This window comes from Theobroma umbraticum, unplaced genomic scaffold, assembly GCF_002168275.2.
Source record: "Theobroma umbraticum cultivar Fairchild unplaced genomic scaffold, ASM216827v3 scaffold_86.0, whole genome shotgun sequence".
NCBI classification, from domain to species: domain Eukaryota; kingdom Viridiplantae; phylum Streptophyta; class Magnoliopsida; order Malvales; family Malvaceae; genus Theobroma; species Theobroma umbraticum.
The window spans coordinates 2,652,925-2,680,121 of record NW_018397263.1 but is presented as its reverse complement, the minus strand read 5'-3'; the positions used below and the strand labels follow the sequence as shown (position 1 = coordinate 2,680,121).

Here is a 27,197-nt window from a genome sequence, read left to right as displayed (position 1 = left end):
ACATCCGAAAGTCAAGCCACGTTTGCCTCGTTCCCCAGAAAGCTAGTTACATACAAAATATAAAAGTAAATATTAGATCAACTAGATTATAGAATGAATCTATTACATATGGTAATCTGTTATATATGCCGACGGATAGGCATAAGTATGCATAAAGTAGCAGAAAACCATTTCGGAGATGTATTTTGTCTAACACTAAAACCAAACCTATGATTTCTAAGGTTCATTTTCAGTGATCTGACCAAACCCCCACCTCATTTCACTGTTTCTAAATAAATAGATTTTATTAATATCTCTAAATACATACAGGTTGCACATAAAGGGTTTTCCTTTTTCCGGCCACAAGGATCACCTCAAGTTGGGGAAAAATAATTGAATTGACAAAACTGAGAAACATGCCCATTTAGCATGAACATATAAATTGCCAAATGAGTCATCCTTTTCACTCTAGTTCATCCAGCTTAATCTCATATTGTTCACCAGAAGAAAGGATTTTTACACCAACCATACCCTTTTGCCACTCCGTATTTCCTACCAATATTAGTCTTTCTGCATTTGCCCGTGCAGCTCGTTTGAACACCCTAAAAGAAAACAGGTATGAAATCAAAATAATGATAACTCAAGACAAGAAAGAAATTGGACAAAAACTCTGTTCAAATTTAGAATCTAAAATGACATTGTTGGCATTTGTACCATTTAAGCGGTTTGCTCTCCAAGACTAAGTCAACACTTTGGCCCTTTCCCCTGAGTTTAGTAGCAACTGTAGCAGCTACTCCTTGAAGATCATAATCCAGAGCACACACAATGTTGTCTACTTCAAGGCCGAGTTCTGGTAGAAGTCCCTTTTCCTTGAGCAACTTTGAACCGCAATCCCCATATTGCCAATATAGCCACAAGCACATCCACAGAAGCACACCCAAAAGGCAAAAACAGTATAAATAAAAGAAATTTAAAAGCAAATCAACCATAGACAGTAAAGAGAATATAGTTGTAAAATGAGGAAATGAAAGCAAAATGAGACATGAATAACCTGACCTGTCATACCATAATGATCCATAATTTACTGATATTTATAATATCAATCAGTATACAGCATAATCATGAATTCACTAGAAAATATTAAGGATAGGATTACTTAGTCCTAGGCTTTAACTTACTTCTACAATGACAGCATCACCAAACCCAAAGCCACAAGCTGGAATATCATCCCCACCAAAAGTAGAAAGTAACCGATCATAACGCCCACCACCACAAATAGCTCTCAGTTTTCCTTCTCTATCAAAACCCTGAGAAAAAAATTTGTCATACTTAAAAGTTCAAAAAGAGGAAAGAAAACAGATAAATCTTTATTGAATACTGTAATAAGCTTAGACAAGTTTCACGAAATAAACCAATGATTGAAAGAAAAATCAGAGTAAACAAGAAGAAACTTCTCACACTTACATCCTACAATACAGGCCACTGGCAAGTAAACATCTCATATACTCATAGGCAGACCTAATATTATTGGATCAACCAGTAAAGTTTGGATATCATTAATTTCAAGGGCAGGGTGCAGCTCTATAATGTTATAGTTCGATATAACTGCCAATTGTACGATCAATTACATGTGTATTCTTTATTCCATCCAGATTTGAAGCAAACTATAGTCTTCTAAGTGTCAGAAGACCTCTGGGCCATAGAGAAATACACTACCCCCAATAAGAGTCAAACCAAACTAGTTATCAGCAGAGTAAGAACATATGGGCTTAGACAAGTGTCATCAGACCCACAAGAAGTAGGATTGGAGAAGTAAATGTGAATGGTCCTTCTAAATTGAGTTTCTTATGTTCATGCCAAGACTGCATGTCAATAAGGGAAAAACTATATCATAAATCTAACCTCAAACACAATACCAGTGTAGTAGGCAAGGCCACGAACAACAGATGCATCAAACTGAATCCACTCAGAATAACCAAACTTCTCAGCAAGCGAGAACAGTTGTTTCAAGTCAGCTATAGCTTCCCCAGCACCTCCAAGTATCTCTACATTTAAGAAAGAATATAGCACAAAATTAGAATTAAGCTATGTCTTCTTAAGGAAAACAGATTTATGTACACCAGTTATCCACATAAGATTATCACATATCTCGAGAGAAACCGAATACTTATTTACCATCAGATTCCAATTTGAAGCTATTAAAATGGATATAGATATGTTTCTGTAGGAATCTGAGGGCAATATTTAATTCAAATATTTGCTACAATTCAAGAAAACTGAACATTGGGCAAACCATATGCCAACATGTTGCAGTCATTATTTATTTTCTCTCTTTGTTTCAGATGGTGATTTTTTTTTACGTTTTTTCCAAATGGTTATACAAATCTTTATCAAAAACAGCAGCTAGCCAAACCACCACCCCCCACCCCAACCCTGTGTCAAAAGGAAAAAAAAGAGAGTGTGTGTGTGTGCGTGTGTGTGTGTGTGTTTGAGAGAGAGAGAGAGAGATTCCATTGCAGTCAATACTATCAATTTGTGACACAACACCCTATTAGAAATATGACATAATAAGAGACATGTAGAAGGTCAACTAGACCAATTAGCTAACAATTCAACCAGATATATGGTGGAGAAAAACCTGAAAGCTGGAAATGACATTTGTTTAAACTGCCTTCATATAGGGTAACCTGTAATAGAGTTCACTTTTTACCATTTTTTTTTCTAGAGAGGAAAGGAGAGTACCTGCCTTTTTTCTTGGCTAAAGAAAATAATATCCAATAACATATCATAAACATGTGGAAAAACCAACCTTCCAACTTTGTCAATGACTTTATGGAAAGGACTTGCAATAGTTCCTCAATAGCCTCTTCTGATAACCCAGTAGCCTTCAACTCTCTCTTAATCTCATCTATAGGAATCTTTTCAATCTGTTTCAAGAACAACAAAACCAACAAAAATTAAAAAAAAAATCATTAATTCACAAATGCATAAATAAATAAAGAAAAGATAAGATGCCACATTAAGACATTCCCATCAAACTTAAACAAAAAAAAAATAGAACCCAAAGACCAGAAAGTGTTAAGAAAAAGCTAGTACAGGACTAAGAGAATAAAACTCAGCACTATATACATCATAAATACTAAACAACTAACCTTGTCAATGACAATGCAGACCTTGCCAAACAAATTTTCAGGTACTGAGTAGCACCTTAATACTTCTTGCAATACCTATGAAGTAGATATGAATTACAAACTCACAGAATATTATCAAGAGTGAATGCAAGTAGCAATTCTATAAGTAAAACATAATGCATGAAAGAAAGCACCAATAAAATATAGCTTTTTAACCTTAACACTTGAAGAAGGTCAATGAATGTATTCACGGAAGTAAAGAAAGACCTCAACTGGTCCATTCCATGCAAGGATGAAATAATCATACCTTTCGGCTTGAAACCTTAAAGCCAACATCTGACTCTGAGATTCCAATTCTCTTGAAGAAAGTGACAATGGAAGAAATAAGTTCTGCCTCAGCCTACAAAGGGAAAAATGGTAATCTTGATAACTAGAAAATGAATGGAGGAATCTCCCAACAAAATCATACAAAGTGCATCATGTAAACCATCTCTAGAATTCCATTAACATTAGAATCAATGTTAAAAAACTTTAGATGCACATGCCCAGCTAAACAATTTAAAACTTTTACTAAGGGAGTGTTTCTACAAAAAGTAAGGAGGAATTTCTGTATTTTTGGTGCAGGTGAGCATACGTGACAAGGAAATTGAGAAATTATGTCCAAGTTTATAAAAAATTTGGATGCTGCTACTGCTGTCCTACAGAGGTTATAAACTGTTATAAATAGATAATTAGAGCAATGAAAGGCCATACCCAACCAAGTTGAAGGGAAAATAGCATCTAGAGGAGCTTAATAGTTCACAAAGCATACCAAGTTGGCAACACATACCGTAACTTCGGGTACACCAAGAATATCCATATTCCATTGATAGTGCTCACGGCGTCGTCCCCTTGTCATTCGCTCATACCTCCAACACTGACCGACAGCAAACCACTTCAATGGAAGGGATAAAGATTTTCTGAACCAAAAAAAACAGTGGGATCAAAATCTGGCATCTGTACCTGAATACAAAAATAATACGAAAATAAATAAATGAACATCAAAATATTTTTGCACTATAAAAGATTATATCTTTGAACTTTGAAACAAAAGCAAGAAGCTTCTTTTTCTTTGAAAAACATAAGCAGCAAAATGCTGTGGAATCAACATTCTCAATACCCTTTCTGTATCACCAGCCTTGCTAGAGAAGGTGTGAGCTCAGGCCTCAATGCAACACGACGATTTCCCCGATCTTCAAAACAATACAACTGCGCATAGAAAAATTACAAAAAGCAAGAGTCAGTGAAACCTTACCTGAAAAGAAAGTTACGTGTAAATGAGACACAGGTAAATATCAACCAATTCATATCGGTGCATGCTCTTAATACTTTTGCACTCATGCCATCAAATGATAGAGCATCACATTATGACTTTCTTAGTGCAACTGCAAGTGGCTCTTGTGAACAGAATACTCATCTCATTTCCACAAGTAACTATAAGCATCCTCTGGTCAAATAAACTTAGCTATTTTATGAAAAAAAAAAATTACAAAATTATGTTGTCAGATACACTACATTAGAACCTTATCTTTCGTCTTATCTAATTACTTCAATTTAAATACCACTCAAATCAAAGATGTTTGCATATTTAAACACATTTAAGAAACAAAAAGGCTAAACCTGATCTCTAATCTCCTCCCCTGCCTTCCTAATGAACAGAGCCTCTGATTCTAGCACTGGATAATCAACCTCTTCGAATCCAAACAACCGCGAAACCTTCAACAACAGAAACAAACTCTAAGTAAAAAAACCAAAGTAAAATCACGTAGTAAACACTTCAAAAAAATGAAAACTAACCTCTCTGAAATGGTTGAAGAGCCAATTACGGAGACGCATATCTTCAGGAGGGAAGTCGCGAGTCCCTTTAGGTGGATTCACATCGATTCTCTGAAATTCCTCCGCCACTGGAGGCGGAGATAGTGCGCCGGACCTGCCGCCTCCGCCGCTGCTGCTGCCGCCATTGTCTGTTGCGGACGTCTGAACCGAAGCTACGGAAGAGAAGTTTCTAGGTTTTGCGGAGATCAATTGCCTAGGGACTGGGAATTGTTGAGGCGCGATAGAGGACTGAGTGAAAAGGAACAAAGGTTTAAGGGAGAAACTAAGGCGCGGATTCAGCAGCGAAGAAGGAAAGGGAGGCATTTGCGGCAAAGTTTTTACCCGTTCCTAAGCTGCTCTACCGCAGCAGAGTGCAGATAGCGTGGTCGCTTTGTTTGGTCTGGGCGTTGCATGGGTTTTTAATACAGGGCTTTAGTTGGGTACGTATGGGCTTTGAATGTAGAATCTCCAATCTTCAAGGCCCAAACCATGGTATTTGAGTTGTGGGCTTGCAATTATCGATTTTGGAAGTCGAATTAAGTAGGGACAAGATCATAGGAATGAGTAAAATTGGACTGGATTAAGGATTAAACTGAACCAAATATAGTTTAGATAAAACAATTCAATCTGATTAATTCAGGATTTATTAGTTTAAAAAATTTAGTTCAATTGATATATTTGATTAATTTTCAGTCTTAAAATTTTTAAACCAAATCAATCAAAAAATTAAACTAATATTATATATACATTAATATATAAAATATTTTATATATTTTTAAATTTATATAAAATATATTTTTTTTATTACTAAGTTGATGATGTGCAATGGTTGATTGTCTTATTTTATTTTGTGGATGTAATTTTATTATCTTTGTTTCGCTAAATCTTGAATTTAGGACTTGGCTAAAACTCTTGAATGTTAATTTGATAACTTATGTGAAAAGACATAATTATGTGAGTGAAAGGATAAATATTATGTTTTTTTATATTTATATTTGTTGTATATTTATAATTATAGATAAAGTTTATAAATTTTAATACTATAATTTATAAAATAAAAATAAAAATAACAAAATTTTAATATTTTTTGTCCAAAATCAAACTAACCGAATCAACTTGATCTTTGATCAATTCGATCCTCTTTTAAATTTGGTCGATTTTCATCCCTAAACGTGAAAGCATTTAATGTGTGTTACTTTCTGATGGGTATTAGAGTTAGTTTTGCAATAAATATGATAAAATTCAAACTTGTACAAAGCCTATAGTCAAAACAAATCTCAAGTGGGTTTTAATAATTGAGAGTAATTACTACATGCACTTGTCTCAATTATAGGACGGAACCATTGAATTGAATGCGGATCGCATTTTATTTGTGCTATTAGGTTTTCTTTCTCACTTAACAAGTGGATGGATATCAATTGTGGGCATTTATAGGGGAGGTTGTGCCTCAACTTCTTTTAAATACTCGTTTTGATAATTTTTTAAAGTATAATATTTAAAAAAATTATTAAATTATTCATAAAAATTAATTTTGTGATAATCTTTTGCCAATTGTACAGGTATTTTTCCGTTCTTAGGCATACAATAATAATTGATTATTATTATTATTATTATTATTATTATTATTATTATTATATATAAAATCTTAGGCAAGAATAATCTGTCCTTATTGACAAGTCTAATTATGAAAGTGAGATCTAGGCTCATAAATAATGATTCATGAGTGAGCTTTAACACTAAACAGTGGTCTGATTCATCGAAACAAAAGCAAGCATGTTGCACATTGGGATTTTTGTTGATATTTTCCAAATTGATTTTTCCACTCCATTTTACTGGTCCGAGAATGTTCACAGTCCACGCGATACATTACTTCACATCACGAGGATACCTCAAAGGAAGTTTCTTGCTGTTCTTGGCTATTGTAACAAATTCCACCACGGAAACCGTGGGTGGGGGACCTTTGGTCTTGGCTTTTCTCCTAAATTAAAGATTATTAGAAATGTACCCGTGCATTGCATACGAATACAAAAATACATATCGCAATAGTTCAGAATGGTTATAATTTAATATGAATTTTGTACACATTCAAATATATGATAAAATAGTTGATGTATGATTTTTATGCTCAAAAAGTAAAAATTTTTAATTTTTTAAATAAAAAATTAATTTTAATAAAAATATAACTTTAGAAATGAAATTATGTATTTGAGTCATCCAAATTTCAAACATTGAAAAAAGTATGGACTGATCAACAACAATAACAACATCTTCAAGAATAGGTAAAAAATAATGCAAGTTGAAAGAAAGGAAAGAAAGATCTTGAAGGCAAAAAGAGGTTACAGGAAGAGTGTAACATCAAAACACAAAAGCAATGATGGACAATAGTACAGGAGACACCACCCCTCAAGCCAAATAAATAAAAATCAAAAGCTATTTCAAAGCGCAGATTAGATAAGCGGTGCAGGGAGATGTGAGCTTATGACAAGTTATTCTTTGAGAGTAGTAAAATTTATCTATGACTTCAAGCTTACACCATTGAATTTTTTTTTATTTTTTAATTATTTTTTATTTCAATTATTATCTTTATTTCAATATTTGACTACATAAATTTAATTAGTCATTTTGAAAAAGCTAAAGATCCACAATAATTTTCTTTTCATTATTTTCACAACTCATCACATAATAACCTAATAAAATCATAACGTTGCTAATTGTGGATCCAGCTTTGGATCTTCTTTTTATTTATGTTATAGATTGTGGCTGCCTCCAGGTCCCCACGAGGACAACATCGAGAGAGAGGAGGGACGAAGACGAAGGGCTGTCAGTGTCACATTCAAAAATTAAGTGCGAACGTCTCTCTTGTTTTCCCCCACTTCCCCCCTAGGACCTTGGCCAATTGGGCCTTCGCCAGTTCCTCCCCGTTGGTGGGCGTTGTGGTTGCTTACATCATTGAATTTGTCAGCATTTCTCGCAAAGTCAGAACATTCATCTTTCCTGCCATTTGTCAGAGTTTCACATCTCCTATTCTTTCCCTCCTTTAAGCCTTCCGAAACGCCTCCTCAGCAGATTAATAGATTTTTGTCGCATCTAAATGTTCAAAGGTTGGAAAAGTGAATTGCGTTTTCTCGATGAAAAGTTGTAATAATTGAAAATTGCGTCCATGCTTGCGCAAGGCTGTGTTTTTTTGTTAAAACTAGCTATGCCATTCTGCACGGGCACCATGATGTTGACGTTAAAGCCTGTTTCGTTGCGTAATGTAAAGCCCCCTTGTTTGACAGACAAATTTTTACCATTGGAATTTGTTTGCTTTCATCACCTTACAATAGATGATTTGACCTCAGGTGCATTCTAGGCCTAAAGTAACTAACCTCGCACACTTAATGTTCCAAAATATATATGCAATAGTCTGCCTAAATAATAATACTATTGCATAATAATTTCAATTAAATAATTTGAATAATTATTTTAATAGATTGAGCCTAAGTTGTTCCACCCTATACCATATAAAAACAAACGAAAATCATGATTTCTCTGGAAGAACACGAAGCTGGACCCTGAAAAGGATTTCTCACCTTATTTCTAAACCTATTAAACGCATATATACACATAGGTTATTAGTATAAACAATTGTATATATACATATACATTACATAAATACACATTTACATTCTATAACAGAATAACATACACTATTATGGTCAAACACAGACTAATTTGTTGGGGTTAGTTAATACACTTAAAAAATTAATTAAAAAACACAGTTGCCCATAACCTGCTCTTGATTACTGTCGGTTCACTTCAATTACGGACCTGGTAACACGTCCTAAGACTTTCAAACCACCCAGTCCAGTCCCGTTCCTAAAAGTTATGTGCATGATCCAAAATTACAAAATTGCCCAATCACAAATGAATTTCAATATGGCACCGATCGGGGTAGTCTTGTCATTTCATGTCACGGTCTTAACCCAGTCAAAAGAGGGATTATGATTGGTCACGGAGCCGTCGTTTCTCCACAGCCATCAGTCCAAGACGACGTTAAAACGGGAAAAAGATATTTTCTTTTTTCCAAAAATACAAACAATAGCACACCCTTCCTGACCTCAGCATTTATATGTACCAAACCCAACACCAAATCGCCATCATCATCATCATCATTATCACCACATTCATAACATACATCATCATACATACCACCAACCGTCTCTCATCTCTATATATTCGTTCCCTTGCCTCCAATTCTTCTCTTCAAACAGCTCTTCACTAATCCTCTCAAACCCCCAAACAAAAACATCCAAAAATACTTAAAACTTCGGTCAAACAATGGGTGAGGTTAGTTAGCAGCTCCTTTCTAGACATGCTCCCTAGTCTGTTCCCTCAATTCTTCAAAAGTTTTAGTTTTCTTTTTTTTTTTTGGTTTTTTGCTTAAATTGTTCTATTCTTTTTTTTCCAGCAAAAAGAGGGAGCTATACCTGAAGCCGAGAAGAAGCCCGCCGCCGATGCCGGGGCTAAGAAAGATGACGGCAAAGTTACCGCCGTTTACAAGATTGATATGCATTGTGAAGGATGTGCCAAGAAGATCAAACGCGCGATTAAGCATTATGAAGGTAATTAATTTTAGTTAATTGATTAAATAATCTCAATTAAGTTTTGAATTCGTCAAAATTGGATAGAAAAATCGGTTTTAGTAGGTCCTTTTTGAATTGTTCGTCAATTTCCCCCGTAATAATCGGGGAATTGGATAAGGATTGGACTTCGGTGCTACTTTTTCAACCTGTTTTTTTTTTTTTAAGAAAAAGAACAAAGCTCTTTTAACGTTAAACATTGGCGCAAGTGGAAACCTAACTGGAAGTTTACCTAACACGGATTGTTGTTGTTGGTGGTTGAAGTGTGGAAGATGTGAAGGCGGATAGTGGAGCCAACAAACTAACGGTGATTGGCAAAGTGGACCCTGCCAAAGTCAGAGACAAATTGGCTGAGAAAACCAAGAAGAAAGTCGACCTTATCTCTCCTCAGCCTAAGAAAGATGCCCCCCCAGCGGCCGGTGGTGGTGGTGATAAAAAACCCGACGCTGAGAAGAAACCTGAAGAGAAGAAAGAAGAGAAAAAACCGCCTAAAGAGGTAATTCCTTTTTTAAAATCTGTTCTAACGTGCGCATGTTAGACATGCGAGGAATCTGGGGCGTCGAGTTGTTCATATCGGAAGTTTAAAAGTCCGGTGACGTGTTCAAATTAATTAACGAACGAGGAGTTTGGTTTAATTGAGTTTTGATTAGTTTCAGTTTTGTATAATTAATTGTGATTAAATTTTTTGGTACAGAGTACGGTGGTTTTAAAGATTAGAACACATTGTGACGGTTGCATTCACAAAATTCGGAAAATCATCAAGAAGTTCGATGGTAAGTTAATTGATTATGATGTATTTGAATTAAGATTAAATTAATAGCGTGGGATGATGTAATCTTGTTTAATTAATCACAGGTGGAGTTGGAGATAAGTAAAGGCACACTTTTAATTAATTAATTAAGTGCTAATCTTGATATGGTTTTATTTTGAATTTATAACAGGAGTTCAATCAGTGATCGTGGATGGAGCAAAGGATTTAGTAACCGTAAAAGGCACAATGGACGTGAAAGACCTGGTTCCTTATCTCAAGGAGAAGTTGAAACGAAGCGTCGACGTGGTTCCCCCTAAGAAAGACGACGGCGGTGAGAAAAAAGACGCCGGAGGTGAGAACAAAGACAAAGGAAAAGAAGCTGCCGCCGGCGGCGAGAAGAAGGAAGGCGGCGGAGAGAAGAAGGAAGGCGGCGGAGAGAAGAAGGAAGGCGGTGAGAAGAAAGAAGGTGGTGGCGGTGGTGAAGCGAAGATGGAGGTGAGCAAGATGGAGTATCATGGATATCCATATCCTCCACAGCCAATGTACTGGTCTGATGGACACATGTACGGTCCGACTTACGCGGTTGAGGGATATCAGAATCACCCTCACGAGTACGGATACGTGAATCAGGGTTATGTGAATCAAGGCTATATGCATCCTGGGTACGCGAACCAAGCGTACATGATGGACCCGCGGCATCACTACGCGCCCCAGATGTTCAGTGACGAGAATCCTAACGCGTGCTCGATCATGTGAGAGGGGAACCTGGGAAATCTCAAGTGGATGAGAAAGAACTAATGTTGATGATGACGGCAGAGCTAAAAGAAGGGCATAAATGTAAATAACAGAAATTTCTAGGAGAGAAACGTAAATAGAGAACTCAAAATGATGATATAAACGGAAATCGTAGAATTTTGGAATTATCGACTAGGCTAGATGCTGTAGGGATGAACCGGCCAGAGCCGGCTTCTCTAGAGCCGGTTAGTTGTTCGATGGTCGTTTGTTGTTTCTTTTCTTTAAAAATTTTGTGTTAAATTTCACCTATGTAATAATATCTTTAATATAAAAAATGTATCTTTAATTTTTTATCTTCGATAAATATTGAAAAAAAAAGGTGATGATGGAGTAGTCAGTGGCATTGGCGGATGCCACGTGGTGCGGTTGTTGATTTATTTTAATCTTGTTTGAAATTTGGTCTCATTTGTTAGTGGCATGGCCAATGCCTGGTTTTATTTTATAAATTGTTAATGGGGACTGGTGAAATGCACTCTTTTTTGTATCATTTTTTTGTTGGTTCTGGTGATTGTGATTGGAAAAGGGCTGCTGATGAATGGAGTTACTGACTGCTACGAAGTTGGTTTTTGTGCAGTAGCTCTTGGCATTCGATATAATCGATCGAATTGGCTTTATTTGATTTGATTTTCTTCTTGTTTTTATCCAACTTTGACATCATTATCATCAATAAAAATCAATAAATGAAATTATTAAAATTACTATTTCAATGAAGTTGATTTGTCTTTTTGTTCATCGGTATTGGAGTAATAAAAGAAATCAAGGGCAAGATTGAATGGTGTATAGTCCTGAGGCAGGCTTCGATGGACGGTAGGACCTAAAGAACGAAGCAGAAGAAAGGTAGAAAACAATCCAATTCAGGAAATCATTTCGTCAAGAGAGAAAGCCATAAATTGATTTGTAGAATTTAAAAGAGAATGTTCCGGAAGCGTCGTTTTGCTTAATTAATTAGCTGAGGAGATGCATTTGGTCAAATTGATTGTATTGATTTGGTTAAAATAATTGCAGTCGTAATGACCTTTATACACTGCAAACAGCTACGCTATCAGAATAATATCAGATGCAAATTGCACGTTTAATCTCTGCGAAAAGGCCACGAAAAGCTGCTGCTGCTGCAGTACCTTTTCATGGCAATAGAGGCTACTTAAGCAATTCCCGTTTTAAAAGGCTTTTGTGGCCACTCACTTACTGTCAGGGTCACGTTTATAATATTATTGCAACGTTCTTCCAAGCTTTCAACTAAATAAGTAGATAGACCGACCAATGCCCACATCATTGATTTTTGTTTAATTTAAGTGAAAATTGATCCTGATTATGTGAAAACGAAATCAATAATTTAGATTAATGAAGCATCATCATGGATCAAAGGAATAAATATCAAGAAAATAAACTTTAAGTTCATGAAAATAAAATCATAATATATATTTTTAGAGTTAAAAATATATATAGACTCATGATAATTGATATAAAATTTTAATTAATTTTCACTATATGGGATTTTTTATAAAAAAATATCATAATTGAGGTAAACTGGAACTAAAGTGATTTTTTTTTATAAATTTTAAATTAACAAAAAATAAAATATATAAATTTAAAATTTACAAATAAAGATATTTTTAACTATGTCAAGTAGGAACTGATCATTATTTTTGTTTTTACTCTTTCTATCCCCATTTTCCTCCTTTTTTATGTCACGTTTGGTTTCAAATTTCGATCATCATCTCACACACTAAAAGCCAATAATTCTCGATTAAAATTAGACAAGTACCCAATCTCTTTTTGTCTTTCCCTTCATGATGATAACTTTAGGAATGATTTCAAATAGGAAAAAGATTTGATCGTGAACATCAGACTCTTTTTGAAAAGGGGTAGAGCTTTGATCAATTAGTCTCTCTCTTTTTTAACCTTTTGGGTTGATTAGAAAATTAATTCGAGTCTTTAACAAATGGAAGGAACCGCTTCAGAGTCATCCTCTTCATCATCATATTCATAGGCATCATTATTATCATTAACCAGAAACTTAAACCATATTAACATTTCAAAAACCTTGCCGACATCATTTCTTTTCTGGAAGAAATTTTAGAGATTTATACTTACGTTTGCATTATGTAATAAAGGTCTATATTAATTTATAAGTTTGTAACTTAATTATTATGCATATACACAATTAAACAAATGCATCAATTATAACTATATTATTTGTACTTTATTGGTTTTATTACAAATAATCAAAAACTCGATCACCAACTATTCAAGTATTCTAATAATATTATTCTTTCAAAAAAAATAATTAAAAAAAGTTCATGCACAACAAATGTATGTACATAAAAATTACGTATCAAAATATCATATCAAACATTAATATATCATTACGTAACTGTGACTAGAATTGTGAATGGAATTAAGTAGTAAGTAGTTAAGTAGGTAATATACAAGACATCCAATTTATACATACAAATTAACATACAAGCAATTTTTCCTGTGTTGTTGGCCAACTCATTAGGTTTTTTGTGTTTGTTCTAGAGGGCAATTCAAGCATATGCCATGACCCCAATTTTCTTCGATATTAATCCTTATATTAAGTGACATAATTAATGAATGGCTGAAAAGGCCGAGGAAAAGAAAGGCTAATCCTATATCTACCTCTAGCTGAGGTAGACTCTACCCAACTCCTTGTGCCACAAGCACGCATATATAGCTGAAACAGTACCTATCCTCCTTAATCTTCTAATAAAATCGTTGCATGAAAGGTAATCTGGATTCAATCCCATTGGAGCAATCATTTGACAAATGCAAATGGGTTTAATTGACAGTTTTGAAAGCTAGCGAAAAGAGGGTGGCAGTGGGAGCATGCAATTAGCTAGCTTTGCAAAAGGCCAAAAGCTAAACCATGAAAGAGGCCTTTAACTAAAAGACGATGAGATCTCACGAAATGAATATATAGTATTATAATTGCAGAAGAAAATAAACCCTCCTCCTACCTTTCCTTTGCCTAGCAGCAACGGGAACACAAAGAGAAGCAGACAATTAATGCTGATTTTTGGATTGATTATAATATGAACCCATCAGTGAACAACAATGACCGCCAGAGTTCTTTGTACATGTTCTCAGCGGATGACTTATTTTTTTGCGTAAATGTTTTGAACTGTTTTTTGTTGAAAAATGGGACAAAAAAGTAGCCAATCATTTAGAGGATAAGAAACTCACGCCTTGCTTGCATCATCCAATATGCATTTTAAGAATAAAATGATTGATTTTGATGGGGTGATAAGGCTTTCATTAAATTAAAACTACCATATACTAAAGTAAATTTCATATTAAAATATGCTAAATTATTGATAGATTTAAAACCTAATTAATAAAAATGTGAATAATGAAGCTTAAACTTTTATATTTTTTATTTTGGGTTAGACCATTTTTCGTCTAATAAAATTTAAGTCATATATATATATATATATATTCTTTTATAGTGGAAAGATTAAAAAAAGGGTAGTACCTTATCCTTAATTAATTAGCTCAAATAAGCTGATTTACTTTTCAAGAAAGCAAATCAAATTAAAGGCAAAACAAATTTTTTAATGTTATATTAGAGGTTGATGGCGGCTTCAATTTACGTTGCCAGACCTTTTTCTTCTCATCCAGAGATGAGTGCTGAATATTTTAAGGACAAGTTTGGTGGTAGCACTAATCTTTCACAGATTAAACTTTGCATGCTTCTGGCAGCGCCCGAACAGATTAAAAAAGACTAGTTAATTAATTAACTCTTAGACATAATTAGCCCATACAACAGAAAAGAAAAAGAATGGATTATTTAGATACCTTTCCTAATTAAGCAAAAGAATATTGTATTTTCTTTACAGATTTGGCTTTTTAAGTTTTGTAATGTTGAAAGATCCATATTATGCATGTGATACAGCAGTACTAGCAGTAGAAATCAATCAAAGCAGGCAAATTGTAGCTAAGGACCTTTCCAGGAAACTTCCCTTACTCACTTCCAAATGCCATCCTGCATATTCATGGCCTGTGGCTTCTTAAAGAGTGATGAGAGCGACCCTCTGCCAAGAATGTCACAAACTTAACAGTTAACTAGCAATTTGCATTTAATTTCGTAGGACATGACAGATATATATCAAAATTCACAAGAATCTACCTTTTCCAATGCACAAAAGTCAAAATTTATCTCATTTCAAGATAGTATGTCCAAGAAAGAAAAAGTTATGTGGATATATTCTCTTCTTGACTTTAGCATAATTGATACATGACTAGGAAAAGGACTTGATTTACATGGGGGAAAAAGAGGAACAAAAACAATCGGAGCCATCAGTCACTGTAATATATATGTTGTAAAGGAATATACGCGCTTCTGTATTTTGAGAAACATGTTTTCTTGCTGGCGATGATCACAAATAGCATCGAGAATGGACCCCTAGGTCCCATGGGAATTACGACGACGACGAAACCAAACTCCAGCAACTTCCAAGTGGGAGCTACGTAAGCCTTTATGTCATGGTTCATGACTCTGAGATAAGGAGAGGAGCACCTATGGATTCAAGAAGCCAGACAAATCAAGACACTATATATTGCTTCTGGTAGGATTATATTAGCAGAGATGGTTTCACTCACAAAGCTACCTAACTACACTCACAGATTTTATTTCTTTAATATTCTCCACGACAATCAACCTTTTTTTATTTTTTTACAAATTTTGAATCCTTACACCACCACCCCCATCAGCCAAGCTCGAGCTTGATATCTTTATATATACTGTTTGTTTGCTTATGGAGATCAAACCGAAAGCATTTCTAAAATATTTTTATATGTTTTCATTGCCAGTTCTTACTACCAAACTAGACTTTGTACTGATATTACTTATGTTTATATTTATAATATTTTTTTATATAAGAGTAGGAAACATTATGTATTAGTGAAGAAAGAAACAACAAAATACATAGGAGAAATGCTGTTGAATGACGGATTAAGCAGGCCAGATAGCTGATTACTCAATTGGCCTAGCTCGTACTGTGTGACCTAACATATTACATTTTAAAAAGCAAGGAATCATAAGCTTCCACGAGAAGAAGACTGATTCTATTACTTCTGGAAAAAGTGAAATACAGAGGTAATTGCTATCTAAGTAATTAACCAACTTTACAACTAATAATAGCTGAGAAAACATTGTGAGAGTAAACATGAACGACAACTGATGCTTGTTAGCCAGTCAGAACTCGAGGAGGGCAAGGAATCCACCATCCATCCTTGTTTAAGGTGAAAACCAGAGGGGATCATGGGGGTCTGTCGACCCAACAAGGGAGCTTAATAAGTAGTAATAATATTTATATTCTAAATAAAAGAAAAAAGAAAGTGATGATAATATTAAAGCTTGTTGTTTTCCTTGCCACAATGGGAGCATGCAGCAGCTATCTGATGAGGTTTCCAACTCTATTTTTAGAGCCTTTTTATTAATTCAATTATATATGTTATCTATAGCTAGACTCCATTAGAGTCCTTAATGGATAATGATATACGATTCCAATATACATCTACGAGGACTGGACGTTGAGTTGTACGTGTCATGGCTTGGTTTACAGATTGCATGTCAACCTCTCTATTTATAGAATATTCTAATAATATTCTCCCTAATATATTTAATTTTTTTACAATGAAACTATGCTCCCTAATAAAGGAAGGAAAGAATGTGAGAAAACATGATGATGAATCTAATAAAGGAATGGTTAATTATGCTTAGGAAAAAAATGATGGATATAACTTAAGTAAGGTTATTACTTACATCAATTTCTTAGAGTAATTAAATGTTTGTTGTATACCCTTCAATCCAGAATCTTGAAGAAAACTTCTATGGCACGAACGTTTGTAAATACAGTCAAATATATTTCCTCCTAACTTGTATTTGTACAAAGGTGTGAATACTTTACTGCTTTCAGAAGGCAAAAAGCAATAACTTCTTCAACTTCCAACTTCCAATATAAAAATCCAATATTAAAAATGATTGAACAGCATCGAGATTCCGCCTACTGGTCATTTTCAAATGTAAATTCATTACTGTGGGTATTTTAATCAAGTGCTATTAGGCTAATACAACCACACAAAACCCACCATAATCTTCCTTGGTGTGCTTGCTGATCTATTGACTATCTTGCAACATTAATTAATTAATTGATCTTAATTACATTAACTTGTATTCTAATCAAGCCGCAGCTTTTTGAAAAAATAAGTTAATTAAAGGAAGCTTCTAAAAAGCAGGAAGCTGATAGATGCATTAACCATGCTGGCCCTAAACAAACGATTTTGATTATTTAAATAATTACATATAGGTGACAGATTAACAATCAGTTAATCTAGTTTTTATCAGCACACCATCTGAGGTAAACCTACAGTAAAGCAGTATCTTGATTAATTTGATTGCACCGACAGAGAAGGACTTTGCCACCCATGTGTGACAGATAACCATCTTAAATGTTTTTCATAATAATTAAAAAGAAGTGAACAAAACTTATGATGAAATGAACAATGATTAATTTAATCTTTTGAGAAATATATATTAAATCATGTCAACTTCGGTGGGAAAAAAAAAGAGTAAAACATGTGATCTAAGTCTTGGTGAAATCCCATGTCACCAGTCATTTTAATTAAAGAGAATTGGAACTATTACAGTTTCCTCAAGGGATTTTTTGGTGTAAAAGGAGAGTAGTAGATGAAATTGAGCTCTACATTAATTAACAATGGAAGTCAAAGGGTGTCATGCATCCGATTAAGGGGAGCGCATACAAATCGTGCAATTTCAAGATTCCCAAAGGATCAACTCAAAGATTCCCCACATTCCTTCTCAATAAAAATACAAAAAAGGATATATAATAGTGATATAAATAGCAAATTGAGCAATGATTATATCTAATTGTGGAGTTAGGGCTTAGATTATGTGAATTGGGTTATTCAATTACTTGTCTAGCCACATTAGGTCATGGTGTTGTCAACGTAGGAAGTTAGAATGGGAATTTACTTTTGATTCGGGACTTGAATCAAAATTTTATACCGAAAATGCACTAAAAGGATAATTTGCATGTGCCTAGTAAAAGAGATTAATTTGTTGGTAAAATTGTAGAATTATCGGATTTTGATTGGTGGCTTCCTCAAGCGTGACATTATGGACTGACTACTATTCCTAAAAGATTATAATATTTTTTATAATGATTTTTGGAGAACCTAATTTTGCAATAACAAGAAGAAGATAATGATTTTTAATAGAAAAACAAAACTAATAAAATGGATTAGTCTGTCAGCATGGCAAACAAAAAACATTAAAGACAAATTAGGACAGGAGGAAGAGGAGGAAGGTGAGTCATGAATAAGATCCTAATTTTCTGACTCAGCTCCGACTATGACCCTCAAAGAAAAATGGTTGCACCCCTTCACTTTATAGAAATAGATGTTGATGATGATGATGATGATGGTGGTGGTGGTGATGGTTATGCTCTCCATCCATGCATGTTTCGCATGGCATGCGATGATGCATGATGTGGGGTTTGAAAGGGGTTTGGACTTGGGGGGAAGAGAAGGTCATGGATTTGACTCTGTTTGGATGAATACTGAAATGAGCAAGTGCGGAGTCAGGCACCAGACATGAATGGGACTTTGGGTCCCATTCCACGTCAGTTACACATGGCGCCTTGTTGGAGTTTGAAATTGCACGCCAAAAAGTGAGTGCCCCTTCCTTTCCTCCTACCCATTTTCTCTTTATTTTTCCTAAATTTTCTTCAATTTCAAATTCCACAATTGACAGCCAAAGGGCAAGAAGTTTTGTTTCTTTAATTGATGCATTTCTGCGGCAGGTGCAATGTCTTTTCTATTTTATACCTTGTCTAGATTTTGACAACTCAAAAGTAACATTTCTGTTTCATGTTCCAGTGTTCTAACCCCGACCACAATGAAATCTACATGACATTAAATACTTCTACGTACATGACCATGGTGAAAGATTGCATGAAATCTCATAAACGTGTGAAAAGAAGAATATTTCTCTATGTTTTGTTTCAACCACTTATTCTTTTTCCCTACCAAATCAATGAAGAGAAATGTATAGTTTCAGTCTTCCTCATTCTCTTCTGTCTATCTTCTTTATTTAATCCGTCAAAGTACAGTGCCATGTCTGTGCATTTCCTATTCAAAAAGCATATCTATCAAATGATCATAGTTAATTGTGCATCATCCTTGTTGCACAGGCTTTTTCACTTATAATAGATAAAGATTCATTTTGATCTAAATTTATTTCAATTTTAATATCTTTTATAAATAGTTTCGTATCAATAAAGAATTTGATAAATTTTGTTATTATTTATCAAAAACTCATATTTTCAACTTAAAAGATATATCTATCAAGTTGAGAAAGATTTTTATTTATAAATTCAATGTCTATTTAATTTTTTTTCTTAATGTGTGATATGTAAAGTAATGTTAAGTTAAATAAATTTGTTAATCATTTTAAAAATATAGTCTAAAATAAGAAAAAAGAGCGGCAGTCAGATGTTAGAGTCTATAATATTTGCTTTACTTATGAAGGAAAAAGTAAGCTTACTTCATTGATGATGCTTGTTGATTAATAGATCAATTATGGTAGATTAATTTAGTACAAATCAAGGTTAGATAATTATTATTTAACTACAAAGGTTGTTAGTAGGTCTAAATACCAGAAGAACAGGAAAATTTTCTCCAACAAATGTTGATTTAGTCCATGTATTTAAAGCTTATAGTCCATGGTTTCTTCCCTTGAATTCTTGTTCAAACCAGACCCGGAAACATAAAAATTCTTTGTTCAATTCCATTTCTTTTCTAATATATATTTTTCACTTTTTTCAACGTGGGTTCTTGAAGAAAACGTTTAATAGTGTTTGATTGTATTGACAGCCCACGTGCAGTCCCAATTCGTTTCTAGTTAGTCTAACCTATTGGCAAATATTCAACTCCTGATAAAAGTGAGCATTTGAATCTTCAATCAAAGCTTTGAATATGTGATTCTAGATGGAGGAAACACGAGCGTTTGTATGATTCTAGTTTTGACTTTCTCGAAGATTGTGGATAAGCTTTACTCCATTATTAACTTTTGGCCCCAAAATAAGGAAAAAGGAGATAGAAAACAACCAAAAGCTTTGACATTTGGCAGCCCACGGCATAGCAGCCGCCAGGCGGCGGCCGCAATCCAAATTGGGTTGATAAATATCTCTTTTTGAGCCCATAAGAACCAGATTTAAAGAGTCAATCTAAGCCTTCAGATGCCCTGGGCTCCAAACTAACTCAGCCCAAGTTCTTTGGTGGTTTGATGTTGGGCCTTGTCGATCTGCCATGTTAAGCAGGACTGCGGGAGGACAAGAGTGGAGATGATCTGGGTCCATGAAATATCGCTTTCAGTCCCTAAAAATCAGATCCAATGAGTGTTTGAAGGCCTCCAGATGACCACAGTGCCAGACTAACAGAGACCAGGTTGTATGGTGGTTTAACACTAACCTGGTGTATTTGCCATGTCCTTGGCAGAAGACAAGAAAAATGTTGAGATTGTCTTTGGAATGGGATGCAATTTATTGCTTTTGGCGTGTGTTTTTCAAACAAATGCAAATCATTCAAGACCAGGGATGATCTGATATAGCAGCGCGTTTTAAATCTACGAGCCAAAGAACTTCCAATTGCAAGCAAGAATCATGGCTTTCTTTTCCCAGGTCACTCATAAACCCAAAGCTAATATTAAAATTTCCTGGTTAATGCTGTTTGTAGGATTAGATTTATTGAACTGTTAACAGATAAACAACTGAAGGAGTTATGACAGTTGAAATTAGAACGAAGAAGCAGTGCATGTCACTTATTAGATTGGTTTCTTTGCAAAAACATTATCTGGACTAGAATATTCATGGTGAAGATTGGAGAAGAGTCCACTGTTTAAGACATCCTCTCTGCATATTAATGATGACAAATTTTCCTTTTTGTATCAATGGTTGCAGTTTGAGTCCTCTGAAACTGATTTGCAACCAAAAGGAAAAACAATTTATTTTTGCTTTGAAAGATTCGCCAAATGCTGCTATCATATCCATTAGACATATAAACAAAACAAACAGATGAAGGAAAGTTCGAGTCAGTGTCAACTTTCTCTGGCTGTCTTATTTGGAGTTGGTTCAGTGACCATGGCCGATCAAAGGAGAGGTTTGGTGATGAAAATGGGGGACGTGGCGGGGCGTTGCTTAACCAAGGGAAAAACGATAAAAGAGTACAAACAAATTAGGCTTAGCCAACAATGGTAATACACGCATCTCAGTCTCGAGATTTCCCTCCCCTTCTTCCACATTGCTAGGAATTATAAACAAATCCCCTTGAAAAAAAAACCTCTTAGAAGATGCAAAAGGGTGAGTTTATGTTTTAAAAAATCAGTTCTTGTCTCTGTCTGCCAGCAGGCATGCAAAGACACTATGAGAGAATCATGTTCATGTTTTGATTAGGTAGGCAGACCAATTAGAGGAAATATACCTGGTGAAAAGGCATTCACAAGTTGTAATCAGTTTAAAACAGATTTTGTTTTTTTCCTTTTTGTTTGTCCCGTAATGGTTGATACCTTCCCCAAATATCAATTTCCTAAGAAAACGTTACAACTTTAAGTAAAGAAGACATAAACCAATAGTCTTTGTCTCAATGGAACAAATTTAGCTTTTGGTTTATGCAATGCGACTCACAACTGGAGTTAGCTTCAACATCAGCCGTCGGAACATCCAATAATTTGTTTTAAAAATGAAATGTAGCTTTATGTAGACACCAATGACAGCAATCAATACTACAAATTTAATCCTGCAACCTTCAATACTATAAGAATTTAAGTTAATTATCTTCCCTTTTATTGTTTTGGAGAGAACTTAGAAGGCCGAAGCTATGACTGAAACAGAGAACGAGCCAGGTAGCTCCATGCATGGAGTTTCAGCAAAAGAACAAGCATTTGCTTTCTCAGTCACCTCCCCCACAATCCCAACAGACCCTACTGCAAAATTTGCTCTCCCTGTCGATTCTGAGCACAAAGCCAAAGTCTTCAACCTTCTGTCATTTGCCAAACCCCACATGGTCACATTTCATCTCTCTTGGCTCTCTTTCTTCACTTGCTTCATCTCAACTTTTGCAGCAGCTCCTCTTGTTCCTGTCATCCGAGACAACCTAAACCTCACAAAAAACGACATCGGCAATGCTGGAATAGCTTCTGTTTCTGGCAGCATCTTTTCTAGGCTTGTAATGGGTGCAGTATGTGACCTATTAGGCCCGCGTTATGGTTGTGCTTTCCTTATCATGTTGTCAGCCCCAACCGTGTTTTGCATGTCATTTGTTTCGTCTGCTGGAGGGTACGTAGCTGTAAGATTCATGATCGGTTTCTCCCTTGCAACATTTGTGTCTTGCCAATATTGGATGAGCACTATGTTTAATGGAAAAATCATTGGACTCGTCAATGGGACTGCAGCTGGATGGGGAAATATGGGGGGTGGTGCTACTCAGCTTCTTATGCCACTCATTTTTGTGTTAATCAAGCAAGCTGGTGCAACTCCATTTACTGCTTGGAGGATTGCATTTTTTATACCAGGATGGTTGCATGTGATTATGGGAATATTGGTCTTGACCTTAGGCCAAGATTTGCCTGATGGGAACCTTGGTACTTTGCAGAAGAAAGGAGATGTTCCAAAGGACAAGTTCTCCAAGGCAAGTATATATGCTATCACATTTTAATTTGCAATTTTTCTAGGCTTTTGGGCTTGGTATTAGGAATTGAAAATGGGTTTAAAACCTAGGCAATACGGTTGTTGATATAGATTGCTTTTCTTTGGTCAGGTGATATGGTATGCCATCACTAATTACAGAACATGGACCTTTGCTCTTCTCTATGGAATGTCTTTAGGTGTAGAATTAACAACAGATAATTTCATTGCTGAATATTTCTTTGACAGGTTGAATCTTCTCCTTGCCATAAAATTCTCTTTAAGTTGGAGGACGAGAGTGAAAATTAATATCGGCTTCTGGTTTCCTTTAGGTTCAATCTCAAGCTCCATACAGCCGGCACCATAGCTGCCACCTTTGGTATGGCAAACATTTTCGCTCGTCCCATGGGAGGTTTCTTGTCTGATATAGCTGCACGTCGATTCGGCATGCGTGGCCGTCTTTGGAACTTGTACATCTTGCAAACACTAGGAGGCATATTTTGCATCTGCCTTGGCCGAGCAAACTCCCTTTCCCTCTCCATCTTCTCCATGATCCTCTTCTCCATTGGTGCACAAGCAGCTTGTGGCGCTACTTTTGGGGTTATTCCATTCATTTCTCGTCGATCGCTTGGTGTCATCTCAGGCCTAACTGGTGCTGGTGGCAACTTCGGGTCTGGTTTAACTCAATTGTTGTTCTTTACGAGCTCAAAGTACTCAACCGCAACTGGGATTTTTCATATGGGGATCATGATTGTGGCATGTACTTTACCTGTAACACTCGTGCATTTCCCTCAATGGGGGAGCATGTTCTTCCCTGCTTCAAAGCATGGTGAGAAATGCAGTGAAGAGCACTATTATGGATCAGAGTGGAATGAAGAGGAAAAAGAGAAAGGGTTGCACCATGGAAGCCTCAAGTTTGCTGAGAATAGTAGGTCTGAGAGGGGCCGACGGATTAGTTCTGCACCAAAACCTCCAACTTAAACTCCAAGAGATGTGTAGAAATCACCAGGCAATGAAAATTATTGTGTTTCTAGTGAGGGTTTGATTCTTGAACTATAACATAGATCCAGCTTGTGTGAGTTTCAGGAGCAAGGTGTTTGAAAATGAATAACTAAAGGGGGAAATATTAAATTATGGTTCCCAAAAGGAAATTGGTTCAAGCAATTTGAGTTGGGCTTTAAAACCGTCAGTTTGACTAAGCGGTTTGGTGAATAGTCCATGCATCCCCAGCCGAAACGGCATAGTTTGCCCAACAAATGAACACTAGGCTTTTCCTTTTGTCATTGGCCAAATTCCAATAAATTTCGTTGTCTTAGAAGATGAACGGATGACGAAGCAGGATCTTCAGTCCTGGGTTGGGCCTGAATTCAGTTGATTATAGAGAATAAGATCCTATTTAATCAATTTACCAAGTGCCAAATTGAATGGGATGCAATATATTGCTTTTGATGTGTATTTTTCAAACAAATGCAAATCATTCAAGACCAAAGATGATCTGATATATATATCAGGGCATTTTAAATCTATAAGCCAAAGAACTTCCAATTGCAAGCAAAAATCATGCTTTTGTTTTTCACTACAAGTTGAGCTGCTATTGTGAATAGAGTTCCCCAGATCACTCATAAACCAAAAGCTAATATTAATACCTCCTGATTAATGCTGTGTGTAGGATTCGATTAATTGAACTGTTAACAGATAAATAACTGAAGGAGTTATGACAGCTAAAGTTAGAACAAAGGAACAGTGCATGTCACTTATAGATTGGTTTCTTTGCAAAAACATTGTCTGGACTAGAATATTCATGGTGAAGATTGGAGAAGAGTCCACTATTTAGGACTTCCTAGCTGCATATTAATCATTACAATTTTCCTTTTGCGTATTAATGGTTGCAGTTTGAGTCCTCTGAAACTGATTTGCCAACAAAAAAGAAATAGCAATTCATTTTTGATTTGAAAGATTCGCCAAATACGGAGTATGGATTGGTTACTTTGTTTTTTTTTTTTCAAAGAAGCCTTGAGAACCTTCGGAATGATTTCTTCAAGAATTGATGCTTTGGTCCATGAACAAGGGAATCCTCGAAACCCCAAGAACTTGGTAATCTTTCTGCCTTTTAAGCAAGCTTCCATTTGCTAAAAGAGTGGTAAAGGAACAACAATGCTAATATTAGATTCAGCAATCTTGTTCTTCTTCCAAATCATCGTTGCTTTCATCCTTTCACCCTTCTCTTTCGTGTGACCCTTATATTTTCTGGTCCTTCTCTTTGCTATTTGCGCAGACCTTTTTACATCTTTTTCGACCTTCTCCGCCCTTTGTGAGTCATGGACAATCCTAAAGAGGCTTCAGCCTTTTTTATTAATGTAGATATTTGATTTTGATTAATATTTATTATCTAATGAATTATTTAGAGCATAATATTGTATTGAGAATAATGAAAATAAGTAAAACACTACTTCATGTAGAGCAATTGAAACAAGTATTATTTCACTTGAAACAATTGAAATAAGTGGAGCGCTCTTTCATATGAAACAACTAATACAAGTAGAACAATCACTTCGTATAAAATAACCATTTCACACGAATGATAGTGAAAGTAAACTAGAATAAGTGGTAGAATTTATGAGTTACTTTCATCTTGGAATGTTCTAGAGAGTTTGATTTGGTGATTTAGATGTAGATGTAGTTAAGAAGTCTTTCTCTTAATTTTTTCTTGAAGTACAGATGTTTCTTTCTTTTATCTTATTTTTTTGTACCTATTTACGTATAACTTTTTTCCTTGTATCTGTTCACGTATAGCTCTTCTTTGTCAATTTATACTAGAAAATAAGTCTTATTATACGTAATTACTTTAATAATCTTATAAAGGGTTTCTAACTGTTACTCGACATTAACTCCCAGTAACGGTTACCTAACATTAAAACTCTCCTTAAAAATATCATTCATTACATGCATTAAGGCCTTTTCTTGTAACCATCACTTTTGACACTATATATAGAGCTTTCACAATTCATTAAAGGGACTTTTCAGTTTTCAGAACTAGCTTACTCTAACTTAGAGCTTTTCTTTCTAGCACTCTTATACATTGCCTACTTATTCTTTTTTTGTTCTCTTCCACATGCCATGACACTTGATATTTCAAAAATTACTCCGATCTTCCTCTCTACTGCCTTTGATACATCATTTACTTGTTTACAATGCTTCCTCTTCTTATCACAAGAACCTTTTTTACAACTGATAAATTCTTTAACCCCAAAATGGTCATGTTTCCATCTCTTTGTCTTAATAAACTAGCTTAATACTTGTAATATCCCTCGCGAAGTATATATTATAAAAACATTTAGGTTTATTAAGTTATAGTTTTATAAAAATAAATAAGTAGATGTTTTTTTATTATTAATATTTATTTACAGTTATAACCTTGGGTGCCTTACTAATTAGAAAATAGAAAAAATTTTAAGTAAATAAAGAAGTTTTCATTAGTGTCAGTTTTTGTTTATCACATTTAAGATAAAAAGGTTAAGGTCAATTCATTTATTTGACCATATCACATTAAATCACATTAAAAGAGAGGTTAAGGACAATTATCATGTTAAAAAGAAAAAACTAATAGTAGGGGTTAGGCTAGTTTTACATTACCATGCTTTAAAAAAAAGGCAAAAAAGTTAACGTTAGTTTATTTCATCAGATTTAAACGATAATTAATTAAAAGAGCTTAACACTAGGGAAGAAGAAAGATAGAGAAAAGGAAAAAGTATTCAAGGGATTGCTGATTAAGGCTACTAAGAGGATTTTCTAAATTGTTGCTTGATAGTGAACTTGACAATTAGGTAAGTGACTGATATTTTTTCGGCGTTTTCACACTCTAAAAATTAGCCTCAATATGAATTTGTACATGATATATGACATTTTGTCCTATGATTTGTTAAAATTGGGTTGAGCATGCAAAATGTATATGTATATGAGTTTTATATGTTGGATTTAAAATATGGGTTATGCAAAGCGTGATTTCTAATTTTGGAATTTGCATGACTTTGTATAATGTATGCAAATATGTTTTCGTGAATATAAATATAAATATTTAGTTTGAAACAAATATGCCTTTGATGTATATGAGATATGTTTGAGAAAGTTGATATAGTATGTTATGAAATTTAGGTAATCTAAAAATATATGTTTCTGTTTTGTCTCCTAGTATGACTATGCTATGACCGTACAAATAGAGGTTAAATGTTGGACATGTCGACATGTAGTATGTGATTAGAAATTGATCTCCTAACCGCAGCACCAGTTGTAGAATAGTGGTATTTGTGATATCTATTTAGTGTAGCCAATGGTTGCTTTTGAT

General features: G+C 34.8%; 3 protein-coding genes across 3 annotated transcripts; 2 read left to right on the top strand and 1 right to left on the bottom strand.

Moving 5' to 3' along the window:
* Positions 1 to 66: 66 nt before the first annotated feature.
* LOC110420284 (Class II aaRS and biotin synthetases superfamily protein) lies at positions 67 to 5,355 on the bottom strand. The gene is made up of 11 exons (XM_021433541.2): positions 4,947 to 5,355; positions 4,770 to 4,865; positions 4,270 to 4,358; positions 3,940 to 4,069; positions 3,418 to 3,510; positions 3,132 to 3,206; positions 2,789 to 2,906; positions 1,882 to 2,024; positions 1,158 to 1,286; positions 694 to 857; positions 67 to 581 (listed from the first exon to the last, which is right to left on the bottom strand). Exons 1-11 carry the CDS (start codon positions 5,286 to 5,288, stop codon positions 443 to 445), a joined length of 1,518 nt encoding a protein of 505 aa, XP_021289216.1. The 5' UTR covers positions 5,289 to 5,355; the 3' UTR covers positions 67 to 442.
* A 3,781-nt stretch (positions 5,356 to 9,136) lies between these two features.
* Positions 9,137 to 11,418, top strand: LOC110420246 (Heavy metal transport/detoxification superfamily protein). The gene is made up of 5 exons (XM_089784277.1): positions 9,137 to 9,293; positions 9,415 to 9,570; positions 9,852 to 10,082; positions 10,281 to 10,359; positions 10,528 to 11,418. Exons 1-5 carry the CDS (start codon positions 9,285 to 9,287, stop codon positions 11,091 to 11,093), a joined length of 1,041 nt encoding a protein of 346 aa, XP_089640403.1. The 5' UTR covers positions 9,137 to 9,284; the 3' UTR covers positions 11,094 to 11,418.
* A 10,509-nt stretch (positions 11,419 to 21,927) lies between these two features.
* Positions 21,928 to 23,854, top strand: LOC110420749 (high affinity nitrate transporter 2.4-like). The gene is given in 3 exon segments (XM_021434121.2): positions 21,928 to 22,859; positions 22,989 to 23,104; positions 23,188 to 23,854. Coding segments are annotated over 3 exon segments (1,593 nt in total). The 5' UTR covers positions 21,928 to 22,049.
* Positions 23,855 to 27,197: the final 3,343 nt, after the last annotated feature.